The sequence below is a fragment of the Vidua chalybeata genome, chromosome 19 (genome assembly GCF_026979565.1).
Source record: "Vidua chalybeata isolate OUT-0048 chromosome 19, bVidCha1 merged haplotype, whole genome shotgun sequence".
Taxonomy (NCBI): Eukaryota; Metazoa; Chordata; class Aves; order Passeriformes; family Viduidae; genus Vidua; species Vidua chalybeata.
In genome coordinates this window covers 3441341-3460717 of record NC_071548.1, presented here as the reverse complement: position 1 = coordinate 3460717, position 19377 = coordinate 3441341, and the positions used below count along the sequence as shown (strand labels likewise).

The following is a 19377-nucleotide window of genomic DNA, read 5'->3' as shown; positions in this document are numbered from 1 at the left end:
GTGTGAGGAATTACAAGCCACAAGGGTTTGAGTAGTGTGGTGGTTGAATTAACACAGGGTGAAAAAGTAGAATTTTGAGGCTTTTTAGAATGGGGTTCAAGGGTACAAAATGGAGGGATTTGGGCGTGTCCTGACCTTCTTCCCCTTCTCCTTGCCCTCCATGTCTTGCTGTGCTGGTGACACTTTTCTGTTGGTTTAAGGTACAGACACACTGTCCAACATCAATGACAGACATTGGCACGTTATTGTAAACACAGCACACGGAGTTTTTGGTATAAAATGTGAACACCGCCCTGAGGGCAGACAGAATGCCATGGCCGAGCTGCTGGACAGAGCTCAGCAGGTCAGAGAGAGAATGTTCTAGAGAAGGGAAAATAAACAACCTTGAGAAGCCGACCCTGCACATTCCAGACTTCTTTGGCTGTGCGAGTTGGGAAGCAAGGACTTTTCCATTCTCGGGGTCACCTCGATCACCAGACCCTGAGGCCTGCAGAGCTGTGCCTGCAGAGGGGACTCCCCAGGCTGGCTGGAAGAGTCTGGTGGAAGTCCCCAGTCTGCTGGAAGCCTGGTCACTGAGAATTTTCGACCCCTTCCTGTACATTTGACCTGAGGCCCTGGAGAAGGCTTCCAAAATTGCATGACAGAACTAAGATTATAGGTGTGTAGTTTGAATAGAAGTGTGCAATATCACATGGTGAAAAACTTAAGAGTTTAAGGTTTTAGAATATAATAATATATATATAACAAAATAGAAGTTTTAGGGCAGAGGCTGGTCCCTCTTCTTCAGCATTTTGGGTAGTGTGTAACTGGATAAAAAAGTCCACATTGCGAGCCACAAGTAGTTAGTTGTTAAGTTAAAAGTAAAAATAATTTAAGTGTCATTTCTTAATTAGACAGTTGATCATTAAAAAACCTTGTAGAAAGAGAGATAGGGCTCCATTTTTTAGCATATTAAAGTACTGTAGAACTCACAGTTTATAAGACTGTAATATAGACAAAACCTAATAAACATCTGAGTCCGAACAAAAAATACCATGTCACACATTTAATCCTGACTTTAACAAAAAAGAAACAAAACCTCCACAACTGGCGACCAAGCTGCACCCTCTGCAGCTTTGCCCTGGTGAGGAGAAAGGCCATGTGTGATGAAGGGACACGTGTCAAGCCAGGGTTTGTCCCCGGGGAGCCCGAGGGGAGCGGGTGCTGCGTGGGGACACTCTGGCAGGAGGGCTGCACAGCTGGGGTGGCCGCTTTGGTGCCTCGCACAAAGGGGAATAGAGGCTGCCCGAAGAAATTCGTATGACCTCATCTAAGGACACATCCAGAGCCATGAGGCTGCAACCACAGGCTCCAGTTAACCCTTCAGCTGCTCCACCACAGCAAAAGGCACCTCGGTGCTACAAACACAGAATCACAGCAGAATGAGGGCTGGAAAAAAAACCCAGGGTTCATTGAGTCCAACCATTAGCTGTGTTCACCACCAAACCATGTCCTGAGTGCCACACCCACACGACTTCTGAACATTTCCAGGGGTGGTAATTCCACACTTCCTTGGGCAGCCTCTTCCAATGACAGACCACCCTCCCGGTGAAGAAAATATTCCTGATATCTAATCTAAACCACCCCTGGTGCAGTTTGAGGACGTTTCACCACACACCAAAGAGATGCTGACACAACAGAGCACGTCCCAGGGTGCTGCACTCCCACCTGGATCCCAGCAGGAAGCTCCAGACAGACGCAGGACAAGCTGAAGGGCTGGACCAAGGTTTACAGGAGGTTGCCAAGCTGAGTTTGCCACCCTGACACGTGGAGGGCTGTGCTGTGAGTGGCAGTGCCCACGTCTGAGCTGCAGCCGTGTGACAGTTGTGACAGCAGTCCCCTGAGGACAAGCCCCTCGCACACCTAATGGTTTTTACAGCACTCTGGATTTGCTTATGTAACAGCCATCATGCACGCTCCAGCGGGGAGCCCCGGGCTCCTGACGTTCCTTTTGTTTATCCCTGTTCTGGCTAACCCACAGCCTCACAGAAAGCAGTTTCTAGACTTGTCCTCTCACAGGCTGCAGGCACAAAGAGAGGAGATGGTCCTCAGGGCAAGGTACTAAGTCAAGGGATGGAAACAGCAAGATCTGTTGTCATATCTACCATGAACTTTGAGCAATCCAAACGAGTGAAGCCTGCTGAAATCCTGCTGTCCCTGTTAAAGCCATGATGCCAATTTAAACTCTGCCCACAGCTATGTGTGTTCAGCTTTTCCACTCACCTGGCCTCACATCTTTTTCATTTCAGGGCCCATGGGGAAGGACCCCTGCACTCACAGGCAGTGCTCAAGGCACAGCTGTCAGGTTCTCTGCTGCTCCATTTTCCCCAGCTATGAAACAGCAACATCAATAGCTATCAAAGGGAAAAAACAAATAAGACAAGAATTATCTGTGCCCATCTCGTTGAAATTTACAAGTAAGAGTATAATATTTTTATTTTTGTTAATCCCAGGTACCAGAGACCTCTGGGGTGCCCTGGGCAGTGTGGCAGTGCAGTGACAGTGGGGTCAGTGGGTTCCTAGAGCTCGTGCCCTGAGGAGAAGCTCACAGGCTCAAACCACAATCTGCACTTTTGAACCACCTCACTTCTCCTGCATCCCCAGCCCACACTGGTCCACCCACCGTGGCTTCTGGCCCAGCTACCTGGGCTACTATCAACATGATGGGTGAACGAGGGGCTTGAGCTGGTGCAAACAACATCTGGATGGGAGTCCCTCCCCCTTCTACCCAGGAGAAGCATTTAGGCAGTACAAAACAAGCTGTTCCAGCAAAGGTCCCAGTGAGTGCCCCTTTCAAACACAACCCAGAGAGCTGGCCTTGACTTCCTGCCTCTCCAAATTATGCCCTGCACTTCCAAAAAGCACCGGGACAAGTTGTGGCTGATCCTCATCCAGCTGCTGACGAGGCAGAAGCGGGGCTGTGCTCTCTCTTTTTGGGTGGAAAAACCCTGCCTGCCCTGGCCCTGGCAGGCTGCCCCTGCTCCAGGCAGTGTCACAGCCACACAAAGGCTGTGAAACAGGAAAGCTGAGGCACCTGCTCCCCTCCCACCCCTTTGGGACCTCTCGTGAACAAAGCACCTGAGGCACAAATAGCACTGGGCCAGAGCAGTGCTGCTGAAACACAGCTGGAAGGCATCGTCCCCCCTGCCTTCACCTACACGGGGAAAACACGCTGGTTTAGCTAAATCACTAACTCTGCCTTTTCATGGGCCCTCTCCTTGTGTTACCCTTGCCAGGGAAGTTTCTTCCTCTTTAGCAAAAACTGAGTTGTAGGCTGGAAACAAATCAAAGTAGAGCACAGCTGGCTGCCCGAGAGGAACACGATCTCTGTTCCTTCCACTCCAACTGCTCTGGGCTCTTTTCTGGCCGAGTTGTGAACACACCACTGCTCCACATGGCAAATGTCAGCAAATATTTCTCCGCTTCAAATTCATCAGGTACAGTTGTAGGAAGATGAGGTGGGAGTGACTTCCCTGACACGCCATTCCTAACTGGTGCACTCAACACCTGGAGGGGTGGGACAGCAGCCAGAGGGACCTGGGCAGGCTGGGCGGGCCCCTGGGACCCTCAGGATGTTCAGCAGGGCCAAGGGCAGTGTCCTGAACCTGGGTCAGGGCAATCCCAAGCACAGGCTGGGCAGAGCAGGGATCAAGACTATTCCTTGTGGGGTTGGGGTGTTGGCTGATGAGCCCATAAAACCCAGCGAGGAGCACTGCTGGCCCAGAAAGCCAAACCTGTCCTGGGCTGCAGTGCAAGGATTGGGAGCAGCAGGTCAAGGCAGGAGATTCTGCCCCCCTGTTCCTCTCTCCTGAGATCCCTTCCTGCAGAGCTGCCTCCAGCTCTGGGGCCATCAAGACAAGAAGGGTACGAAGTGCAGGAGAGAGTCCAGAGGAGACCACGGAGATGCTCCAAGGGCTGGAGCCCCTCTGCTCTGGAGAGAGCTGGGAGTTGCTGCCCTGATTTTTAAAAGTGTTAAGTTTTCTTTTATAGTTCTTTTGAAAGTTTTAAAGTTCTCATAAAACTTCTTCAGCCTTCTGATAATGGTTACATATTTCTACTGGAGTTCTCACGCACTGTTCATGTAATAATGATTGTTCTACATTCTTTTTTGTGGGAGAAGAGAATTGATGGACTGTTGGTTTGGCCAGTGTGGTTGGAGAGGTGGCAATTCCATCCTCCAATCCACTGTCACTTTTGGAATTCCATGTATTACGAGGTCAGAAATAAAATTGGCTCTTTTTTCTCTCTTGAACTCACCAAGCTTCTGTGTGCTCATTTTGTGTCCAATAGCAACAGGGGAGAAGGCTCCAGGGAGATCTCAGAGCTCTTTCCAGTGCCTGAAGGGGCTCCAGGAGAGCTGGAGAGGGACTTGAATGCCACCCCAGGGGCTTACCTGGGACTGCACTGCAGGTTTGAACCAAAGCAGCCCCACAGCCCCGGGGCTGAGCACTGTTGGATGCCAGCACCACACTTCCAGAGGGACAAGGGACTCTGAGTGGCAGAATGAAGCTTCCAAAAGAGGTCAGCATCAACTCTGCAGGTTCCTACCCTCACTGCACACCCCAAGGCAGCACGTGGAAGCCTGTGGAGCTCTCTGGAGCTGGTGGCCATGGAAATGCACGTCACCCCTTCCTTTGTTTAGGGTGGCAAAGAGCCCAAAGCAACCGAGCCCCTTCTGCAACGCTTCACTTGCAACCACTGCTCAGTCATCCCAACCCCAATTTATCTTTTACAGGAATAAAAGCTTCTGGGTGCAAGGCCAGATGTGCAGAGGGGAAAATTTGGACCTGAAACAAGGGGAAATTGAGCTGCAGTTATATGGAGTCATAAATATTTACTGCAAAGTAAACTGAAGGACTGAACTGCTCATTTGATTTTTTTTTTAACTTGAAAAAAGAAGAAAAATTTAAATTTACAAGGTCTCTCACCAGAAAAGTGGAAAAGTATATAATTAGAGTCTAAGGAAAACAAGCTTGAACAAATGTGCTGTGTCTGTCAATGTGGATTCCCTACACCCCAGCTCCCTTTGGAGCTGCACCAATTCCCCCTTCTGTCCTGTCTGCACATGAGAGCAGGCGGTGCCAGGGCTGAGGCAGCAGCTTTGTTTGTGCATATGCACAAGATAAACACACACTGCAGCTCCCAACTGCCAGCTCTGTGCTGGTGGCCGACTTTTGAAGCATCAGCTCCAAAATGCAGCTCAGTCCTCCTGGCCTCTTGCTGTCATGAGGCTTTAACACCCCCACAACACCAAGACTCCCCAATAATTATCACTCAATGCACTTTTGCTGCCACTTGACATCAGTTTGGGGTGCTCTGACCATAATTCCATCCTCCCACTGATGACGGTGATGGCGCAAGGAACTCCAGATGCCGGCAGCAGGGCAGTGTCACAGCGTGCCAGCCCCTGCCACCGTCTCCTGTGCCATAAATAGCTGTGCCAGCGCTGGCCAGCAGCGCTCAGGAGGGCCAGGCAGGCAGTGCCCCAGCTCCCAGGGTGTTCAAGTGCACGTTCAAGCAGCCATCCGTGACTAATCCCCATCCCACGTGTGCTGGTGGCTGCTCCAGGAAGGCACCCCCAGGGTGGCTTTCTGCTGCCACCCACGCCGAGGGAAAAGCTGGAAAGCACTGTTTTGATAAGTCCATCTGGGAGCTGAGGCAGGATGTGAGGGCTGAGAGGATGGATTGAAGCAGCAAGTCGAGCCTGGAGGGAGCAACTGAGTGGCAGAGAGACCACGGGGACAGGAGAGGGTGAAAGCTGAACTAAGTGTGGTCAGAGCAGGGTGCTGAGGAGGTGAGTGGGGTTGGGGGGGACAAGGAGCAGAGAAAATGAGGCAGCAATGGTGAGGGGAGGTCATCCAGGCTGGAATTAGATGGTCTTTAAGGTCCTTTCCAACCCAAAGCATTGTAGGATTCTCACAGGCAGTGCTCAAGGCACAGCTTTCAGGTTCTCTGCTGCTCCATTTTCCCCAGCTACGAGATAGGAACATCAATAGCTTTTAAAGGGAAAAAACAAATGTGACAAGAATTATCTGTGCCCATCTTGTGGAAATTTACAGGTAGGATTGTAATTACCACAGGATCCTGTGGTATCAGAGAAGGAAACACGAAGGAAGATTTCAGTGGCAACAAAGCACCTGCTAAGGAAGAATAATGTCTGGGATGTAGAAAGCACCTGGATATGGAGACACACTGCTTCCCACAGGGGTCTGAACCAGGGAGCAGCACAGGCTCACCAGAGGGGCTGATACAGCCAGCAAAAAGGGCTACCAGAAGGAAAAGCCCAGATCTGGGCTGCCTCAGCTTCCCTTGGAGTATTTCAGGCGAGAACGGTGACATTTTTCACCTGCAGACAACCAGCAGGGACAGTCCCTGGGCAGCCCCAGCACGTGGCACACACAGACAAACAGAGCACACAGCCTCGGGTACTCCCAAGCACTGGGAATTCTGCTACTGCTTTCCTGAGGCTGGGAAACACCTTCTGCAAGAAAAACAAACCCTCCCACCTGCTTCCTTCTGAATCAGAAGCAGCTTCCAAAAACATTAAGCTGCAATTAGGGCTGCAAATTTAGCCACAAGCACTTATAATCCATAAATCTGCACCTCCAATAAAAAATAATAGCTAAGGAGAGTCCAAAAGAGCTACTAATGACTAAAGTGGCTTTCAACCACAGGCCATTCCTGCTTTCTGTTGCCCTGTGTTGAATTGGGTTGGAGCTTGGTAATTATTGTCTCTGGACCCATTATACAGTAAGGAATATTTTATATTCTCTCTCTTTTCACAGTTTGTTGGGGCTTTAAAAAATATATCATATATACAACTCTCATTCTGTTTTTTCCACGTACTGCTTTCTTTCTCCAGCATAGAGAGCTCTGCATTTATCAGCAGCAAGCTTTGACTTTCAAACCATGGCAGAACATGTGATTTGTGAGTGTCATCTCCTGCATTCCCTCTGTTTTTCTCTTTTTTTTTTTAATTGGATGAGGAGGTTCCAAAGAGAGAAATTCACACACTTACTCGGGCTTGTCTGGTCGCTGAGCCTCCGAAGTCTCCCGCTGGAGGTCCGGGTGATTCCTAAAGCAAGAAGAAGGTTGGAATGAGGAGTCCATGAGGAGTGAATATGGGGTGTGGAGTCACCTCCCTGCTATCCCTCTACGTCTGGCAAGGCACAGTTCTGTCAGGAATCTGCTTTGTACAATCACCTCTCAGATCCAGGGGGAGTTACACGTCATTTTAACCAAAAAAAAACACCTCAGGAGAGACCTCCACCTTTCCCTGAAGATGTCAGAAATGATTATTCAAACACAGCAAACCCACAAATGTATTTAGGGTTTCCAGAAACACCAGAGGGGACTCTAGAAATCATCACGTGGGACATTCACGTTCACCTCTTGCTCCAGGCTATTTTATCCTAGACAGAAGTGCAGCACTTCCTGAGGCAGATTTCCTTGCTGGGAGAGGAGAGCACAGGAATTTAAGGATTTGCATGAGTGCTGCACTTACAGAGACTCCTCTCTGGATGGATTGCACCCACATGCTGGGGACACATCAGGTGTGAGCCCTGCTGTGGGGTCGGAGCAGTGGAATGGGGGATGCACCTCCCCTTCCACTCCCATTTCAGAGTCCTCAGGAATTCCCAGGTGCCTCCTGCCTCCCAGACTCCAGGCAAGCCACGGCACCTGCTGACTACAACAACATTTCTAATCCATCAGCAGCTTGTTTATTTCTCTGCCATCCCAGCTGCCTATCTGTAAAACAATGATTGCCACAGCAATCCCTTCCCACTCAGCAAGAACCTGAATTCTCCTTAAAACTCGCATTAGTTAAAGCACAGCCATGGATTTGTGCCTCAGTTTCTGGCTTTTTACCTCAATAAAAGTGGTAAATGCAATCAATGCAGTGAAGCACCTCAGGTGGGATGCTGTATCCTGGAATCCCCCCAAGTGTTCTGAAGTCCTGGGATGGACATTCCCAGAAGGTCTGGTAGCTCCAGATCATCATCAACTTGTTCAATTAATGAATCCATCAGCAGCTTGCTTAATTTCTCTGCCATCCCAGCTGCCTATTTGTAAAACAATGATTGCCACAGCAATCCCTTCCCACTCAGCAAGAACCCGAATTCTCCTTAAAATCCCCAGAATTCTCATTTAGTTAAAACACAGCCATATGAAACTGTACATGGATTTGTGCCTCAGTTTTTGGCTTTTTACCTCAATAAAAGTGGTAAATGCAATCAATGCAGTGAAGCACCTCAGGTGGGATGCTGTATCCTGGAATCCCCCCAGATGTTCTGAAGTCTTGGGATGGACATTCCCAGAAGGTCTGGTAGCTCCAGATCATCATCAACTTGTTCAATTAATGAATCCATCATCAACCTGTTTAATTAATTAATGCATCATCAACTTGCTTAATTTCTCTGCCATCCCAGCTGCCTACTTGTAAAACAATGATTGCCACAGCAATCCCTTCTCACTCAGCAAGAACCCGAATTCTCCTTAAAATCCCCAGAATTCCCATTTAGTTAAAGCACAGCCATGGATTTGTGCCTCAGTTTCTGGTTTCCTACCTCGATAAAAGTGGCCACAATAAACACAGTGAAGCACCTCAGGTGGGATGCTGTATCCTGGAATCCCCCCAGAGGTTCTGATGTCCTGGGAAGGACATTCCCAGAAGGTCTGGTGGCTCCCCAGCCTCTGGGGGTCCTGCTGGAGGAGCAGGATGTGTCCAGGATGGACAGCAGCTCCAGGACAGCATCCATCACCTCAGGCACCAGAAGCTGGAGCTGCCAAGCCACGGGAGCTCCTCAGCTCATTCCAAACCCTGCCTCAGCTCACAAAAACCTTGGGTCAGGGTTTCTACCTGCAAACAGGTAAGAAACTCCCAGGATTTGAGGGTGGTGATGTCATTCAATTATATTATTTAAATGAACTTCTCACCATCTACCAGATCTGTTGGACAAGAAGCAAAGGGATTAAAGCAGCATCAATTTAAGATGCAGAACAGCTCTAAACTGTGATTTGTAACAGAGTCACAACCTTGCAAACCTTGTCAGCTAGAAGAGTACATCACACAAGGAAAAAATATATTAAAAAATAAATAGATATATATAGAAAAAAGGCAGGAAAACTTTCACACCAGTAAGGCTTGGGATAGAGGGAGGGAAGGGAAAAGAGCTGCCTAGCAGCTGGACATGGAAAAAGCATTTCATGCTCAGAACCCTGTGCTTGTATATATATATTTATATATTTTAATATATATATATGCACGTGTGTGTTTGCTCTGTTCCTTTCCTTTTCTAACATAAAAAGCCTCTGTGCCCACAACGTGATGTGGTTGAACCACAGGGCTGGTCCTGGGAAAGGGAGACACAGGGAGAAGCCATGGGCAGCACCACCCAGAGCCATCCCTCTCCTCAGAAAGAGCCCTTCCCTGCCTCCAGAGAGCCAAAAATAGAGCCAGGACTGTCCACCCCCACACATGAACACCCAGCCTGTCTGCTCGAGAGCTTTACCTGCTCTGCAACAGGGCAGATTGGTGCTACACCCATCAGCCAGCCTCACTTTCCATCACTGACAGCAGGACAAGGGCTGAAGCTTCTGGGAACTTGTGCATTTTAAATTTTAAACATATTTTTGCTATTAAACACAGTCCCTGAATCTTTTCCTTAATTCTTTTCTCCTCTCTAAATGCCTACTGCTTTTTTGGATGCTAGCAAAGAATGAAAAGCCCCATTTCCTCTGCTGAGCAGATTTTTAAACAGCTCTTCTTGAGCCAGGCTGCAAGAGCAGTCACATCCCAGCTCTGCTCCGTGCAGAGACACCACCTCTGAGTTCCCCGTGTGCAGACAAGGTGCAGTGTTGAAATCCAGCTTTTAGAATTGCTCAAAAACCAGAGAAAAGCATCCCTGATGGGTGGCAGGCTGAGGAATGCAGATCTGCAGCCATGCTGAGCTGGTTAAAGCAGCCTTTCATGTTCAAAGCCTTCATTCAGTCTGCGGCGGGGCAGGACGGAAGCTGAACGAGGAGCTCACAAGCTTGGACAGGATCACATCTAGGAAATAAGCTTTATTCCCTTCAGCAGTGGAAAAACACACACAGGACTTGGAGCATCCAGCACAGCCACGGGAGCATCCATGCCCTGGCTGAGCCTGTGGCTTTTATCCTTTCTGAGGGTTTGTTTGTGTGCCCTGTCTCCCAGGTTTCCTCTGGGGAGCTGGAATCACCATTCTCACCCTTTCCTCAGCAAGCTGAGTTGGTTTGCTCTGTGTTGGAGGCAGCGTTAGGAGGAGGTTTTTCTGACAGCTGTTGCTTCACTGCCTGTTAACAACATTAATAATACATAATAATGCTGTTCATCCCTTCTCAGACAAAGGGAAAATGAGGAGCAAACACGAGATTCATCCAGGCAGCCGAATACCTTAACAGAAAAGCTAGAGAGAGGAGGGAGAGCTGCAGAGTCCGAGCCAAGCTTGCTATCTGTGATACCCCACTGCCCCTCCACAGAGGGAGGATCCAGACACAGTCCTGGAAAGCAGATAAACAGCAGGGAAAGCTGGCAGCCTGGCAAAAAAAAAAAAAAAAAAAAAAATGGAATAAATAACGAGAAAGCAACAGCTGAAAATATGCTGCTGTGAACACAGTGCCAAGAAGCCGGCGGAGGGGGCAGGAGCAGAGAGCATCAGCTGCTGAGCCTGTTCTGGGGTTACCTCTATTTATAGCCTGGGAGCAGCAGTTTGAGCCCCATGTTTGAAATGAAATGAAAACGAAACATTTCCACCGCAGACACGGTGTCTGTGAGCCTTCCCCCAGCGCCGTGCAAACACCCTCAAGCCACACTGGAAATGCACTGTAGCACACTGGACTAAGAACCAGAGTGCAATGTGCTTTATTTAGCTGAAATTGGGAATTCTGCCCCTCGTTCCCATCGGGGGGAATTCAGAACGGAAGAGCCCAACAGTTAAAAGTCAGTCAGGCCAAGAGCGGCTCGCTCAGCCCCGCGGATGTGCCTCAGCAGGACAAAGCCCAGCTCAGCCCCACCTTGGCTCACTCGCTGAGCAATTTTTTTTTCACATTTTATAATCAATGACTAACTCCCTCCAGATCCACGGGCTGGGGCTGTATGGCCCAGCAGAAAGGCAGCAGCACCCGAAACCCCTGGGCTTCTCTGGGGTCTCCTTCACAACTGACAAAGCCCAGAATGGACCCTGTGATGGTGTCAGTGCCAGGCTCACATTTAAATTGTTCCAACAGACAATGTTGGACCAGGTTTTCTTCTGCTTCATGCTCCTTGCAGCTGCTGATGTAACACAAGGGATGTAAAGCATCCCAGTATTGAAATGGAAGCACCTTCTGGGTGCTCACCCTGCTGCAGGGGATGGAATCCAGATTGTCTGGAGAAATCTCCAGTGGGACTTTTCTAGCTGAGTTGGCTGAATCTGAACCTAGAGCTAACCAGGGAACTGACAGAGATGTTCATCTCCAACAAAGTCAATGCATACATTCTCCAAAACACACCAGAGTTTTTGGATGATACACACCAAACTTTCTGGGTACATGTTCCAGTGAAGAGAGAGCCCACGTGAGGTTGATTTTCTCCTCACAGTAAGCCATCCATGCTGCTACACTCACATGGTGTAAAACTCAAAAGAAGGACAAGTGAGCAATTCCCATTTTCAATAGAAACCACGCCGTGAGGACAAACAACGGAGGATGCAACTCAGGAACTCGCTCTCTCTACGCAGTCCAGTAAAAGCCAAAACCAAACAAACAAAAGAACCCAAGCCAAACAAAGATGGTGATGGAAAGGGATGGGCCAAACCAGCAGGAGCTATCCCACACTGTGCTGGAGTCAGCAAAGCAGCACCAGCTCATCTGAGCAGCCAGCGTGACCCTTGCTTCTGTTACATGTATTGACTGCAGGGTCTGAGATCAGGTAATTCAGCTTCCTTCTCCACCAGCACAGCACTGCAGGGTATCCACACAGCTCTGGAGATCTCTCCATCCAAGAGCAGAACTGCTCCAGACATATCCACACTCCTCCTGCTTCCTGGGGCGTACAGCTCCAAGGAAAATCACGGAATCACCTCAGGATGGTTCTGGTGCTGGGGGCTCCTCAGCAGAACAGCCCTTCAGAGGGCTCACAGCTCCTACACACCAGCAGCAGCTTTTAAAGCACAGGCTGGCAGGGTTGACTCCCCCCAGGGCAGGACCTGCAGCCCCTGTGCACTGCACACCCCCAGCCCCATCTCCTCCACCCCATCTTGCCCTCTGCCATCTCCTCAGGTGTGACATTCACATTCTCCAGAGAGACACAATTCTGTCTCCCAGGATTGCACAGAGAGAAGAAAACAATCTTTATATCTGCTCCTTTGTTTTCCCCATGTGGAATGTGGTGTGGAGATTGTTCACCTGCAGGGATTGCTGGGCTGGATTCTGGTGAAGGTTGTTTGGGGTCAGTGCCCAGTGGGATCCAGCTGTGGCTCGGGCTCTCAGCAGAGTCACAGTTTGAGTTAGTTAGAGAGGTAAGAAGTGAGTATGTAGAATAGGATAGTATCTCTTTAAATAGTATATTAATGTAATACAGTATAGTTTTAATAAAGCTATCCTTCAGCCTTCTGATCTGGAGCAGACGTCATCATTTCTTCCCTGAGCCGGGGTGTTCCGCTTTTTTCCTGTACTCAGGCCCTTCTGCTGTCACCTAGCAGCACATAAAGACAACAAGGATGTCACTGCCCTGCCCAGGTACCAGTGCAGACTGCTGGGACAGGGTTCTCCACTCTTTGTCCATTGTGCAGGTCCATCTCAGCACTCGCAGGCCCGCTCAGGGTGTGCAATCTCTCTCGTTGTACCCATGTCACAGGTACCATCCAGAGAGCGGGCAGTGAATTACCTTCACCGACAGCTGCATTTCACTCTGCTTCACCCAGACAGGCTCTAAAAGCTCCAGGGATAAAAAAGAGTGACTGGAGAAGACCTGGAGCTGTTAACACCCATGGGTTGATCCACACTGCACAGTCACTGCCTCCACGGCTCCTTCAACGCTGCAGCTGCTGCAGGCTGAGCTGCAGAGCTCCAATGCTGACACAGGACATCACCTTTGGAGGCAGAGCCTGCACATGGAGGTGTCACTGGAGACAGCTGGGGACACAGGGACTCAGGGGACTGCAAGGGAGGGACATCTGTGTGCAGATTAGCAATGGAAGAAAAATCTCTATTGCTCCGAGTCCAGTGAACCACACAATTACAGCTTCTCTTCCATTAGTTTGAAATCCACTTGAAACATTAACCTCAAAAGGAATACAGTTTAAAAAGAAAAGGGGAAAAAATTCATGTTCATTTCCAATACTAATCAGAAACATGCACTGAAGAATAAAAGACACTTTTCCAGATTCTGTGTAACAGAAACTCTATACAAAGGAGCTGAGCACAGCTAGAAAAATAAAAAAACTTCAACCCTAGTGCATGGTTTCATTCTGGATCAAATATCTCTGGCAGCAAACTGAGCTTCCACCAGGATGGAGAGATGCTGGTGGGGTGGAGGGATGCTGCTGGGATGGAGGGAGGGTGCTGGAAGGATGGAGGGAGGGAAGTTGGAGGGATGGAGGAGGGATGCTGCTGGGATGGAGGAGGGATGGAGGGATGCTGTGGCCAAGGGGCACTGATTGCAGACTCAGGAGTGCTCCACGACCTTCTCCAACACAGCCTAGATGCACCAACAAGCTGTGTCCAGGTTAAAGGCTGAGCACAGACAGCCTAAAACACCACCAATTTCCCTCCCATGAGAGCTGGAGCCACACAACCCTGCTCATCAGCATGTGGAGCCATGAGTTCACACTTAAAAAGAACCCAGCCCGAGGCTGGAGCTCAATTCATCCTCAAGGAAACCACAGGAAAATTGGCATTAGCAAGATGCATCTATTCCTACCACAACACTCTACTTTAGCAGGTGCCAAAAGCATTCCAACACTAAAAAAAAAGTTCCAAAAGCTTGTGCTGATGATAAGAGGCAGCAAGACTCAAGCCTCAATTTTTGCAGTGTTAGAAAGGCTTCCCCAAGGCCAGCAGTGGTCTGCTGGTAGAAGGACCAGTCCTGCACATGGTGGTAGAGGGTGACAGGGCTTTATCTTTGGCTCAAATGTAGGATTTGATTCAAATTGTTAACTCAAATTAAACTGCAGTAATCCTCAGGAAATCAATTGCTGCATCCATAAAGCTTAGAGGCCAGAAAATTGCTTTGGCTGACCCACAAACCCCACAGTGCACACTTCTGTCTGGTCAGCGTGGATTCAAGCTCGTGCTTGAAATAAATCTTGGCTTTTTGGAGACGTTCAATTTCAGCGTGAAGACTAAAACATTGGAGTGACTTCAAGTGCTTTGGCAAGTTGTTCAAGAGCTAAAATGGCCTTCAAGCAATACAGAGACTCCCCCTCCTCCCCATGAGTTTATCCTGAGGTGAGTAAGCTCAGTCCTCAGATATTCACTTCATAGAAATAACAAGATCATTTCACCACCCCTCATGATCATCTGTTCTTTACTGACCACAAATTCCTCACAGCTGATACTCATTCAGAGATACGCTGGACAATCATGAAAGCACTAAAAAAAAAAATTAGCACAAGCAGTTTTTCATACAAAAAAAGTGTGTTAGTCATCATCTGTGATCCTTCTGGTTGGAGTGTTCCAGTAATCCGGGCAGCGGCGAAGGTGCCACGTCACCACAGCAGATGACTCGTGCAAAAGAATATTCACACCACCAATGTCCACACAAATTGGAAAGGAACTGCAAAAACCGGCCTTTTGTATGTGTTGTCAGCTCTGCTGGCTTAGGGGATTCTTTTACTTAGCAGCAGGAGGAAAGGTTTATGTGGGAATAAAAACTGCTCTTGCGAAGCTCTGCTGGTTGGGGATGGACCTGGTAACCACTGTCAAGTCTAAAATCCCTCCAAGTTCACTGTAGATCCTAACCAGATTTCCAGAGAGATCTTGTCCCTCTAAATTTTCTGTCTTCACCACACTCCTCACTTGCTCACAGTGCTTATCTGCCAAAATCCAAGAGATAGAAGCAGGACCCAAGAACTGGAACTCAATGAACAGGTGGGTGCCTCGTGGCATTTTCACTGAATGAGGGAGTTTTGAGCTTGTAAAGCCATGGCAAGAGCAGCTTGGACCTGGTCCCCATTTGCAGGACCTACAGCATCTCAGCAGAGGTGGAAGGAGGGAAGGCACCTGAACCCATCCAAGCTGCAGCCTTGCTCAAAGAAGGAAATAAGTCTCACTTTCATAATCAAACTCTTACATTAACCAGCTGCCACAAGAGCTCCAGCAAGCTAGAAATGTGTTAGTTAATTAACATTAATAACACAAGTGTCCCCAGGAGCCTGAGTGGACAAGGGATAAGACTCAGCACTCAGAGCACTATGGAAACAAAGGAAAAACAAATAATCAGTGCTCATCCTTCGCCCTCCAAAACCCCCCAGTATTCACAGCTTCCAGCCTCATGAGTGCACCTCACTCCCTCAGGCTCATCTGACAATGGCCATGGAGAAAACCACGGGCAGATTTGGAGGGGAAAAGGATTTTAAAACCCCAGTGTGGTATTTCCATATGGATCAAATACTCCTGAGGCACCCCTCAGTTCTGCTCCCCACTCCCCCAGGCCTGCAGTGCTCTGCCTGTGACCACACAGGAGAAGTCCTGGTGCAAACCTCCCAGCCCAGCATCTGCCCCCCTGCTCTGCTCTAGCACACGAAGCAGCAACGTGGTACTTCAGATTAAAAACAAAACAGAATTAAAAAGTCATCCTTACTTAGAGTTTAAATCAATTTCTCGCCATCTTCTTCTAACCTCAATGCAATTCTCAGCCCCAGTGACCGCTCACAGCTTCCCTGCTCGTTTCACACACACACAGAACTCCCAAACTTGTGTTTCAGAGGGTCCCCCTGGCAACAAACACCACTGGATTTATCCTGGGAGCCCTGCAAGCCTGGGGCTGCCATCGGGATGGAATACAGACCCCTTCTGTTGGCCAGGCTCTGCAAGGCAAATGTTGATTTTTCCCAGAGAGGGGTGGGGACGTACAAAGGAGAAAAGCCCAGAACAAAGAGGCAGCAGCGCAGCGGCTGAAGGGCAGCAGACGACAAAGGGCAGGGGTTAAGGGCTCTCCTGAGCCTGGGTCACCCACGGGGGGACCCACGGGGTCCTTGTCAGGACACCCAGAGCAGACCCAGACACTTTGGAACACCCAGCCCCAGTGAGCACCTCCCCATGAGAGCTGCAGGAGAAACAGGGCAGCCTTTGGGTCTGAGAGCAATGTCTGACTCTGCGGATGCTGCAAAGGGAAAAGCTCAGCCTGGGATTTGCCTTAGGTGCAAGTCCCAGTCTCACTCCAGACTTGGACAAACTCTCCTCTTCCTTCCTGCCCCACGAGAGATGCTCCACTGCAGCCAGGCAGCAGCTGGGTGAAGGAACCAGGCAAAGGAGCAGCCAAGGGCCCATGGTCACTAAATCCCTTCCTAGCCAGAAACTCAGATGAATATTCAGGGTCAAGATCCACAAACTGTCTGGCCACTCAATTAACAACAGGCTACCTTGGAAAAGTACCAAGATCAAGCAGACAATGGCCACTTTTCCCTCCACACAGATAAATACATTCTAAATATGCTTCAGGCTAAAAACACTGCCAGAGCCCTTCCACCTGAGCAGCCCCAGTGCAGCAGCAGCCTGAACACACACTCAGCACCACACAGCTCACACAGTGATGCCCCTGGGGTGCTCTGATACTGCACAGAATTGCCTGAAAGTCAGAAAGCCCAAGCTCTGAGCTGTGGTTCAGCAGCTCCCTGCACAGCCCTACACAAAAAAACTGAGCTCAGAATGGCAGTTTCTCTCCTTTGGGACATCATAAATGTACATTTATCTTTGACCCCAAGTCACGTCTCGATTCTCTGCTCCTATGAGCTGATGCTGCCCTGGGCAGATGCTGAGGTGGGAGGACCAGCTCAGCCATGGGGCAAAGCCAGCTGCAAGCAGAGGAGTCAGAACTGCTCAGCCACCATCAGGACTTCAACATGACTCTCTGCACGTAATTTTCCTCCTCCACATACTCTTCCCTGCCTGTAAAATGAGGTGTCAAACACTTCCCCTGGTCAGAGGAGCTGCAGGGATATATTATTTAATGTTTTTACATTTTAGCTGCACTTTAAAGAATGACTCAGACACTATCTATAGATTCCTGAGATAATGTCCGCTGTCCTTAAACCGGGGAGAAGGGAAATTACAACTTGAGACTACAATGAAGCCCTGGCCTCATACAATCGAGGGTTTTCTCCTATTAATTCTACCTCAGAAGTAGCCAAGGCAACCCAGTTTCATAAACTAATAACATTCTTTGGTGTTTTTCCTTGTATCTTACAATTATATTTAATAGTGGCCGCAGCAGGGAAGTTGGAAGAGAACTTCAGCCAAACTTAGGACATATTTGAGTGCCTAATGCTGCAGATCAGCTTTCACTGGAGTTTGCAGAAGTGCCTTTACAAACTTCAGTAAAATTCCATCTGGGTCTTACAAGATGACCCTCAAGCCACTCGTGTAGCTGGTTTTGGGATCATGGTTGGTCTTTCTGACTTGGAGATGGAAGAAAGAGCTCTGTCTGTGAGGGGCCAGTCAGCTCCAAGATTAAATTTCTTGTGTGCTCCCCTTCTGCCCCCAGAGTCTCTCTATAAACCATTTCAAGGCATTTAATGAAGGGCCAGGTTCTCACAGGTCCCCATGGCCCATGCTGTGCCCCAGAATCCATCAGAGATACCCAGCACAGAAGCAGTAAGCTCATTTAAAAACAAGATGTGGAATCAATATGTAAGTGCCAATATCCTGTTGAGTTGTCCTTTAAAATCTTTGTAAGGGACAAGGGGCAGGCACTGATCTTTTATCTCTGGTCACCAGTGAGAGGACTTAAGGAAACAGCAAAAAGTTGTGCCAGGGGAGGCTTAGATTGGCTATTAGGAAAAGATTTTTCATCCAGAGGGTGGTGGGGCACAAACAGGCTCCCCAGGGCAGTGATCATGGTCTCAACCCAGCCAGAGTTCAAGAAGAGTTTGGACAATGCTCTCAGGCACAGGGTGGGATTTTGGGGCTGTCCTGTGATGAACCTTGTGTGTCCCATCTCAGAATATTTTTTGATTCTATGAATAAAAATAATTCTAGACCCAGCACCTCCCTTTCTGCCAAGCCATGCTCTCCAACAGCCAGCTCTAGAGCAGAGCAGCAGGAAAATTAGGAATGGGTTCATTTAAATAAAGCCCAGATATAAAAACCACCTCTTGATGCTACTCCACGATTACACACGCCCCTCTCCAGGTACCAAGAGGTCCCAGTGGAACTCCTTCTTCTAATGGGTTTCTCCGGCTGCCAGCAAGGGAAAAGCAAAGCTCCTGGCACCACCAAACAGCCCAGCCCTGGCAAAAGGCAGAGTGAAATCACTCCTGGCACAGGTGAAAACCATTCCAAGTCATGGAGCAGTGCCTGCAGCCTCTGAGGAAGCCTTTCTAGAGAGAAAGAGGGCTCACACAGGAGGCACAAAGCCTATTCTGTGGGTCTGGTGAAAGGCAGCATTGTCCATGGAACATGGCGCGCTCGGTGTAACGGAGCTGTCACTGGAGCCCTGGGTCCCATCCAGAGCCCCCCCGAGTCGCTCACCCAACAATCCAGATGTTCAGCCTCCACTATGCAAATCCCTGCCACAAAAAAGGCACTTGCTGCTACTCCTGAGTGACCCAAACCCCGGTGCACTGACCCTGGCACTGCTGAGCCCCCGCGCTGTGCCAGGCGGGGATTCCAGCGGGATGTGATGCCTTGGGAAGGCTGGCCTAGAGCAGAGGCTGGGCAGAGCTAAAGAATAAAGCAGGGATTTATTCAAAGGATCTCCTCCATGGATCCACCTTGGGCAGCACCAGAGCCCAGCCAGGGCTGCACCCAAGAGGAACCAAAATGGTCCCAAAATGCACGAGCGCTCCCGGGGGCTCTCACTGTGATCAGCTCTGCTCCATTTGCACCTTGCAGTTCATTGTCCCATTCCAGCTTCAGCCCATGCAGTCCCATCCTGCTTGTTTTTCTCTCTTCAGCCCACGCTGTTTGTGCTCTTGGGCCTGAGATTTGGATCATTTGTCCTTGGTGCCCAGCTGGAGCAGGAATTGTTTTGTCTCCCTGCTCTGTGCACAGAGAGCTCAGCATCCCCTCATGTGAAGCTCAGACCCACACACTAAAGCAGCACAGAATCTGTAAAATACAAAAGCCAAAACCTGAGGCATCATGTGGAAGTCCTGAACAGGCACCTTGTGCCAT

At 49.2% G+C, this 19377-nt stretch overlaps 1 protein-coding gene across 2 annotated transcripts in view; it reads right to left on the bottom strand.

Moving 5' to 3' along the window:
- SEPTIN9 (septin 9) overlaps nt 1-19377 on the bottom strand; it is a 146560-nt gene that overhangs the window by 111881 nt on the left and 15302 nt on the right. The window contains exon 2 of one of the 2 annotated variants that reach the window (XM_053960150.1): nt 7058-7114. The exons of the other annotated variant lie outside the window; for it this stretch is intronic. Coding sequence (XP_053816125.1) covers nt 7058-7114 — 57 coding nt within the window. The remainder of the gene's footprint in view (nt 1-7057; nt 7115-19377) is intronic. 2 annotated transcript variants of the gene reach the window in all.